General features: G+C 39.0%; 1 protein-coding gene across 1 annotated transcript; it reads left to right on the forward strand.

Annotated features, from left to right (window-relative positions):
- Positions 1–2,071: 2,071 nt before the first annotated feature.
- LOC138008202 (uncharacterized) lies at positions 2,072–8,159 on the forward strand. The gene is made up of 6 exons (XM_068855455.1): positions 2,072–3,039; positions 3,851–3,942; positions 5,419–5,487; positions 5,633–5,731; positions 5,844–6,048; positions 7,102–8,159. Exons 1-6 carry the CDS (start codon positions 2,388–2,390, stop codon positions 7,536–7,538), a joined length of 1,554 nt encoding a protein of 517 aa, XP_068711556.1. The 5' UTR covers positions 2,072–2,387; the 3' UTR covers positions 7,539–8,159.
- The last annotated feature ends 1,162 nt before the right edge of the window (positions 8,160–9,321 follow it).

Here is a 9,321-nt window from a genome sequence, read left to right on the forward strand (position 1 = left end):
CAAGATATTACGATTTTTTCCTTCACGCAATAAAACTCGAACGGCCTCTGCAAATTCATCCTAGTTAAGGTCGTTCCTAAGCAGAACATGCTCAGCCACAGTCAACCTTCTATGAATAGGCTTTCTTTTTTGAACGAGAAACAACCAACCAATTCAAACAAACCTGAACATGATGTATGTTTGCATTTCTTGTCGAATTTATCACAAATATGGCGCAACATCTCACTCTAGGCCGCTATAAATCAAGGGTTTCCTTCTCCTAAAATGTAGCATATTTCCCGCCAATTCTTTTCATAACTGAAATTCCTCAAAACAGTCCCGGACAAAATTGTTGAAACACTTTACAATTTCTTGCCCTCCCACAATGTTGTTTTGGCAATTGGGCTGAGAAACTCGCGTTAAAACAACATTGTGAGGGGAGAGTGAGCTGCGAAAGCTTCAGGTCTGTATAGTCGTGTACTGTTCCAACGAATTTTGTCACAGACTGTAGGTTGAAACGGTTGAAAAGGCATTGGCAGCGACCACTGTCGTTTACGCGGGCCATTTAAAGTCGGCCGCGGGCTCCTACTGTGTTGCTTTTCTCCAACTTGTCAACACTGAGAAGTGTGGCAATAACTATTCCCAGGAGTTACTGCATTTCAACTGAAAACGCTTGGAAAAGTGTTCTATTGGGAAACCTCTGTCAACAGCTTCAACCTAACAGTTGATCTCGATCTTAGTATTTGAACGGGGAAAAGGAGGATCGCAGCATAATAGTGAAAAAACAGTATTGATTGCACAACTGAGCGGAGCCATTTCTGGTCTGCCATTTCTGATGTCTTCCTCCTGTTAAAGAGAGCCTACAGTCTGCGACACCCAGGGAATGCAAAAAGGATAAAACGCAACTAAATGTTTTAAATCAAGTAAAAAGAAAAAAAAAGAAACGATTTTCTTCTAAATCAGACAAAACTTGAAATAAATGTATATATTTCATTCATGGAGTGCTTTCACGGGAACACATGAGCCCAATAAATTGACCAGCCGTCAACTGAGTGGTTTCAGGTGTCTACAAAAGGACAATTGGGTCACTTCTCCCTAAAACTTGAAAAGATCTTCTTTATAAAGCAAACGATTTAACTTTGTTTGAAGAGTGTTGTTTTCTTTTGCAATTACTTGGCAAGAATCTGATAAATTGACACCGTCACATGAAAGATAACGTTGAGATTGGTTATCTGTCCAAGTTTGATGCTTTTCGGTCGAACCGGAGACCAAGTTACAAACATAGTTAAAAATCCATACAAACACTCTCTAAATTTAAGGCTGCGTCCCCCAAAACCATGTAAACTCTTAAAACGTTTTACGATTTCTTTAATATTCTCTAAGGATAGGGAAACAAAGTGATTTTCGCCCCACCTATGTCCAAATAGTAGGTCCAAGACAGGATTTTCCAGTTGTCCCAAATCTTGTATGGTACATACAAACGCTGAGCCACTTTCGATTTGTTTTTTACCACAATATTCAAAGCCAAAGAAAGTTTTTATTTCAGCGCGTGACCAAAATCATGACACAAAAAAGAGCAAGCGTTGTCTATAACTTTCTCGCAATATGATTGGTTTATTTCCCAAGATGGGCGTTCCTGATTGGTTATTACATTGCGTGACAAATTGACGCGAGCATGACGGGTACAGCATTGTCTGACTCTTATCGACAACGGCAAATTACCCAATCAGATTGCGGATGCAAACAACATCATCTCTCCGTGGAACTATCTGGAAAGTTTCGCTTTAACGTCATTTGAAATGCTGTAACGTGATCGGGCAATTGAACTTTTTACTGCCCATATTAGGAGTTTCCTTGGCGGAAATAAGAAGAAGGTTTGTTTTAATTTTGCCAAACATTGGTCCGTGAAACAGATTGCAAACACTTTTTCAAAGTCATAAGAAAGTCGCTCTATGTCCAGAAATGCACATGTGATGCACGCCCATTTTGATAAGGGTCACGAAGTGTCCCATTGCTCTTCTCCCCAGCTTCAATATTTATTAAACTGTGATTCGTAAGAGAGGACAAACGGCGAAAATTATCCTAGCTCTTATAACACCTATCATGTTTATTGTTGGAAACACTTAGCAAGTACTTAGACTTATCGGGACACTTTGTGTGGGAGATCTAAATTAGGAGTGCATGCAATTCGTACATTTCTGGATATAAGCACCCAAAGGGCGAGAGCGCAGCTGCTGACGGTGCACGATACCCTCTCTTTTCGTGCTTCGTAGATTCACGATTCCTCAGACCAAACCAAGAACGAAGAAATTGTCATCACCATTACAGAAGCGGAAGCTGTCAAAACGGAAGGCGCGAAAATTCAAGACATTAAAACCTACAAATCTTCCAATGGAAAATCGAAGGAGATGAGGTCAGAACGACTCTCGCGAACCCCTATCCTGTCTGAGAAAGGTGTTGGTGTTCGGACAACAGACCACGAAAATGACAGTCTAAACATTCGTAAACAAACTGTGTACTCCGTCGATGAAATTCCAAAGAAGAAAAGAGCGATCAATACCTCAAGAAAAGTAAAAACTAGAGAATCTACAGTGCTTACCGAAGGACAGTTCCAATTGAAGAACTCTCTCACTTTACGTGAGCAGGCAGTCCAAACTGAGGAATGCCTAGATGATCAAATTATATCGTTTTCGTGTCTTGAAGAGAGGACCATGCCACAGAAGTTAGCATTTTCAGATGGAAATCGGACTTTTCCACAATCTCAGTCCAGCAGTGCTTCTTTAAGTCCAATGAGTATTGCTAATCCCTCTTCATACAATTCATTTCTGGCAAAGAATGGAAACGAATCTAAAGAAATTAAACATGATCCTTTAAATATCCCGTCTCAGTTAAGTAAAGAACAAGGAAAGCGAGGAGACCACATAGAAACCTCTCCATATTCAGCTGTGTCTGCATTAGTCTCCGCCTCGGCATCGATCATGACTGATATAGACGCAGATCAAAAACAAAGAAGTGAGGATTATTCGATGATGACATCGTTCACGCCGTTGGCATTTACTGGTAAGTATATTTAACAATTATTCCATGAGCGTGCGTTGGATATGAGATGGTAAATAGCCAACGAGGCGCGTAGTTGGCCACATAACCAGTCTCATATCCAACAAGCGCGTTTTATTAAATTAAGTACGAAATACGAGCGAAAAAAGAAAGAAAATCCGAGTGAAATTGAAAAGGCTTGATAAAGATGTGATGTTTTGTAATACCTTGTGGTCAGACAGACGTAGGCTCATCACAAAAACACTTCTTGCCTTTTCGCGTACTTCTAAACGTCGGAATTGATCCAAAGTTTCTACAAAAAATTTTTTTTTTCATTTTTGGCTTTATTCAGAGAGAAATTTCGCTTTCTAGCGAAAACGCTTTTAGCGCAATCATTTACCACATAAGGTCAAACTAAGGTGTATGAGCTGATAACCGAGATTGAGTGAACCAATCAGAACACGCGAAATGCATCACTTAATAATCATACTTAATCGATTCTTTTAATTTATTATTATTCTATTCAACTAACGACTCTGTTAAATACTCAACCATAGAATCAAGAGAATGACGAAGACAGAATTACTTGGATTGAACACTCTTGGCCTCCACAAACATTTGCAATGTGTCTGCTAAGTTCGTCTGGTGTTAAGATGCACGCAAGACACATTACCCACTGGACGAAGTGCTCACTTTATCTCTCAGAGAGATAGTTCGTATCTGACGAACTAAGTAGACTCAGCCCGAGTTTTTCCCGGCGATCTTTATTTATGTTCTACCACTGACAAAAAAAAAAACGCCTGGCCGATTGTTCTTAACATTTCCGTTTGTCTAGGTGATCGTCGCGAATCAGCGTTGAAAAAGGAAGCTTGCTACTCGAATCTCAACCAACTGGTAGAACGATGGTTGACTGAAGCAGAATTTTTGGTGAGACAACTTTAAAAAGATCGTGAATAATGAACTTGAATTTATGCTTCATGGAACTGGAGCGAGGCTGAATTAATATGCAGCACGGGAGTTTCGGGCTTTCAGACTTTTAAACTCGTGTTTTGTGTATATAATAAGCTGCATTTTCACTCTAAATCTTTAGTTAAGCCAGGGAGTAAATGACGTCACTTTCCCATAGGGTCCAATCGGTCAGCTTTGAACGTGAGTAATAGCGGACCATGAAATCTAAAACTTACACTCAAAATAAAAAGCCTTTGATAAAATATAAAGCTCAAAATTTTGCGAGATCAGGTGCCAAGCAAATACTCGTTCAAATTCGGAAGAGATAAAAAGGATGTGATTTTCTTTTTCATCATAATGGCACTACTCTAATACTAGAGGTTTAAAAACCTAAAAACCTCTAGTATCAGCAGCCAATTCAACCCACATATAACAAGGCGGCTGGGAATCTAACCCGAGCGAAATTGGTTGGAGGCGAGTGCTCTCGGCGCCATCCACCTTCCCTCAGGCACGCACCTTACTTACTTGTGACTATTACGCTGCATTTTAATTGCGTCTATTCAATGCCCTCTGTTGTTACGGCGGGCAACGGATGATATGTATTGCATATTCAATTATTCTGACAATATTTCCTGCAGAAATCCTTAAATACGTATTCTAAAGTTTGAGGGAAGTTTCTTAAGTATATGAGTTTAAGTCACAGAGAAAGATTCTTCCTATTAAATCTTTTAAACTACTGTGACATAGCCCTTGAAAATGTGAAAGCGTATGTTTTCCTCCATGCAGTAGAACATGTTATATTTTTCAAGATCGAGTGAAGCCCGTATCACTGCTGTATATGTTGACGGTCAAATCCGGTCTCAGGTTGAATCCGTTTTTACCTGGGTTAAATTGATCCTCATTTTACCTAGGTTGAATATGCACTCTACCTACTTAACAGCAGCAATCAACCCCCCCAAAAAGGATTGAAAACACCTATACCATCCCTCAAGTTCTGTTTTACGCATCTCTCTTAATGTTTCTCATTATGTTATCGGTTAAAGTATTCATACACGTATCCACTCAGTCTCAACATTACAACATGGTAAGGGAGAAATGACCTGTTCTAAGAACTTAACAGTAATCGAACTCGGACCCTCCAGATTAATAGTATATAATTTTGTGTCTTTACCACTACGCCATAACGACAAGCATGCTCAACCCAACACAGTTCTTTTCGTTATTTACTATTGTATAATAAAATGAATTAATATCCATGTATAATAATCCTAACCTGACCCTAATTTTAAGTTTCTTCAGTTCATTTGAGTGCGTATTCAACCTAGGTAAAGTAAGGATTACCAGTTACGCTGAAAACGGATTTTACTGGCAACATATATAGAATGAGATTGATGCAGAATCTGAGTTGAACTTTAATTCAGAGTATAATATTTTTCGTTCATTTTGTCACTGCAGAATTATGCAAATAATTTTCGTCAGCATGGATATGACACCATGGAATTTTTGCCTGGAATGACAGAAAAGGTAAACTAATATATCCACACACGTACACGTTCTTTAAAGGTAATAAGGTATAAATTAAATAACTAAAAAAAAAAAAACATGTCATTAACTTAATTACTAAATTCTTCGAGAGCCTTTGAAAATGTGACCGGCACTTTCTTAACAGGATCTTGAAAGTATTGGCATCAAGGAGAGAGGGCATCGCATGAGACTCCTGCGAGAAATCAAGAAAATCCCACGGGTAGATATTGAAGAGGGCATTCCGGTAAGTCATGGATAGGAGCCTCGAAACTATTTTCTCAAAAGTGGAACTGAACGGATTACACGACTATTAAAATTACATGTAAAATGTCAATTAAGATTTTTGCATATTGTAGGACAGTGTTGAAGACTGGTTGAAAGAACTTGGTCTGGGTGAATATTGGCCCACTTTTGAAAGGAGAGGATACAAAGAGCCATGTGATTTGGAAGATTTAAAAAACATGAAAAGAGATGGCTTAAAGGAAACGTTTAACACTTGCAAGACAGGCCATTTCAAGAGATTGTCATCTGCGATTCGGAAGCTTCAATATCCTAATCAAGGTAACAAATGGCTTACTAAAAACGCACTATTATACCCTTACATTACACATTGGTCAGTTCTACTCAGTCTTGCACAGTTAACGGCAATAAAAATGTCGAAGTCTAGGCATCTGTTACGATTTTATTTCTTTCTTTGCCTGTAATCAACACCTAGTTTCTGCCCTTTGTTCTCGGTCTCTGTTCCATGTGATATCCTTGTGTTTAGAGTCGTAATTTCCGACCATATGTAAATTCATGTCGCTAACCTCGTATATATATCGAAATCGTTTTCATTGTATCACTCGCTCTTCATCCTAATCGAGCAATTGTTAAGTGTTTTTTCTGTTTCTGTTATAAAGTTGTACTCGTCAGATTCGTTGTAACATTTCACTCACTTTGTTTGTATTTTTTTTTAGGTATTTACCAACCTTTTGCGTTAAATACAATTTCTGGTTTTAAGAAGTTGTTTAGTAATCGTTTATCCCTGGTCCTCGCCATTTCAGCATCTTATAGTTAACATTCTTTCGTTCATCTTGTGTCAACTCAAAATTGTTTAAACACGTCCCACGAAACATTACATGGTCAATAGATACAGTTAGGATATTTGGTCAAGTTCTTGCCAGTTGGACGAAAAAACCATTCTACTTGTATTTTCTGAATAATTTCAGGAGCGTAGACAGTCTCTGGGAGGAAGAGGGGACATTTCCCCCACTCTTTTCCCTGGAACAGTCGGATACACAATTGCAATTTCCCGAATTCTCCACTGGATATTTAAAAAATTAAAATAAGTTCCATGTCGTCATCCATTCTGCCGTCTATTTTTTCGCAGTTAAATTCTTTGTTTTGTTTTTCAAGGGGGGTTTACGGATCCTGAATAGAGATAGATAAAATCTTTTGCTTGCCGACAACAGTAATTTGTTGATTTTGAGAAATTTTAACTGTATTTTCCTATGAGAAAAGTGAGTTCAGCCTACCTGTGGATGACTGCGATTTTTCCGAGTATCTTTGACTCGTCGTCTCTGTTTTTCATACAACGCTTTAGCTTTTGCCATCTCCTGTACTTTTTTATTTTAGGACAGAAGAAAATCCGTCTAACGCGCCGTGAAATCGATCGACTTCCTTTAGGCTACCTGGATGATATCGACCCCAACGAGTGCGCATTTTGGCATGGGTTACGTGAAAGGTGTCTTATTCCTGAGCTCTCTGCTTTTGACCAAACCTCGAGCCTCAAAGAAAAACTCGTGGAGCTTCGAAACAGGTCATTACTGGTGTTCGCAGTCGCAAATGCACTGTGGATGATCATTATACTGACTTTGGTTCAACAAAAGGACCTTAAAGTATTGGGTGTTGATATTATAGGACTTGGTTTCCTTACTATCTATGGGTGTATCTTTGTCATACAATTTCTTGCCCTTTTGTGTCATCGTTTTAAAACCGTAATTCATGTTTTAGCACGTACACCTTGGAAAATAAGTTCAAAAATTGGAACCAATCGTGTTTCTCCAGCTTAAGCCTTCGGGCGTTCGTGCTCAGAAGTGTGAACAGACTTTATCCCAGATAACTCGCTTTGCGGACAAAATATTCTGAGGCTGGTGTGCGGAATATTTTAAACACCTCTCCGACAGGCTCACCCAGGCTTCTATTTTCTTACCAACTGGCTATTACCATGATAAACTGTGTTACTTTCGAATAAAATTAGGCAGAGCTATTGTTATGGTCTTCTTACCTCATTCCGGCTCAGAGCTCTGTGCCGTTGGAAGTGTAAAGAAATACTTAAGTGTGGACTACCAAAGTCAACAGCATTGTGTAAAAGGCCCAGTTTACACGTTGTAACATTGATACAATTATTCTCGTTGGATTTCTCTTTAAATTGTTGGAACAATTAAACAGTAGCGAGTATTCCGGTCTAATATACGCAAGTTTAGGCTTACATTCATTCCGCTTTTGCGCTAAGCTTTTCAATTTAACTAAGCTTACATGCCTTAATAAAGTATAGGCGGGATATTTACGAAGGAAAATTCCCTTGTTTTTCATGAAGGCCTTAATCCTTCTATTACTGCAAAACGCACATGTTATAACTGGGTGGAAGAGTCTGTAACGTTAGAAAATAATAAAAGTAGACTTGAGTTCTACGGTTGCAACGAGTTCTTTAAGCATTGAGCAGTGTAGCATTGTCTTGCAACTTGAGTCGCAACGGTTTGCAGCACAAGCCAATGAAAATTTTCCTTTAACCTCACGTGATAATCGAAACGAAACAAATTGCATGAAACGTTTCTTAGTGTAACAACAGTAAAATAACTTGTTTCGTAATGTGAGAACGTTTGTAGAAATGGCGTTGCGAGACAAGTTGTGCGAAAAATTGAAAAGTGTAACAGTGCCTTAATGCATTAGGGACCTTTAAATAGTAGGACGAGGAGAACTTTAAGCTCGGGGCGAGAATTAAAGAAGTGGAAGACCAACATCTCTATCTCGAAGCCTACTCCAGGCGTGAAAATCTGAAGTTCGAAAATATTCCGGAGGACGACGTGAGCAGCGAAGATACGGAGCTGGTGCTGCGCTCTTTTCTAGAAAGGGAACTTGGTTTTATGGACGCTGCCTCAGTAGAAATTCAACGAGTCCATCGCTTCGGAAAGAGGAAAGAAGGGAAACCGCGGCCTATTCTAGCAAGAGTTTTGAGATTCAAGGATTGTCAAAGTATGCTTGCTTTAGGCCCCAAATTGCGAGAAACCAATTATAAGATGTATCAAGATCTGCCCTTTCAGATTGTGGAGCGACGAAGAGCACAAATGGACACTTTTAAGAAGGCCAGGCGAAACAACATCCTGGCTTCATTTAGCAAGGCACAGCCCGATAAGCTGTTCATCAGAGGGAAATTCTTGCCTGTAGGTAAAGAACTTGATTTGTAAGCTTAATTTGGCTATAGTTTTGACTGTCTTTTGTTTATTTTAAATTAAGCCTGATAGATTCGGCCTTTGCTACATCTAGATTACAGTAATATTGGGCGGCTTAAAAATGGAAAACACGAACAAGGTAACAAATGCAACCGTATTCCTTCAGCAGTCTTCTAATATTATTGGTTTTAAGTGTGTTTATGAGTAGATATGTTTGTTTATGTATGTTTTGTTTTTCCAGCTTACACCTTTAAGGTTTATTTCAGTAATGCACTCGAGCGCCTTCGATCAAATTTTCTTTAACAAAATATGCGAGAAAAATGGATCTCAGAATAGGATCGATTAACACGCGGGGACTAGGAGACAGGCTTAAGAGACGAGAAATTTTCAACTGGCTCAAACG

This window comes from Montipora foliosa, chromosome 6 (assembly GCF_036669935.1).
Source record: "Montipora foliosa isolate CH-2021 chromosome 6, ASM3666993v2, whole genome shotgun sequence".
NCBI classification, from domain to species: Eukaryota; Metazoa; Cnidaria; class Anthozoa; order Scleractinia; family Acroporidae; genus Montipora; species Montipora foliosa.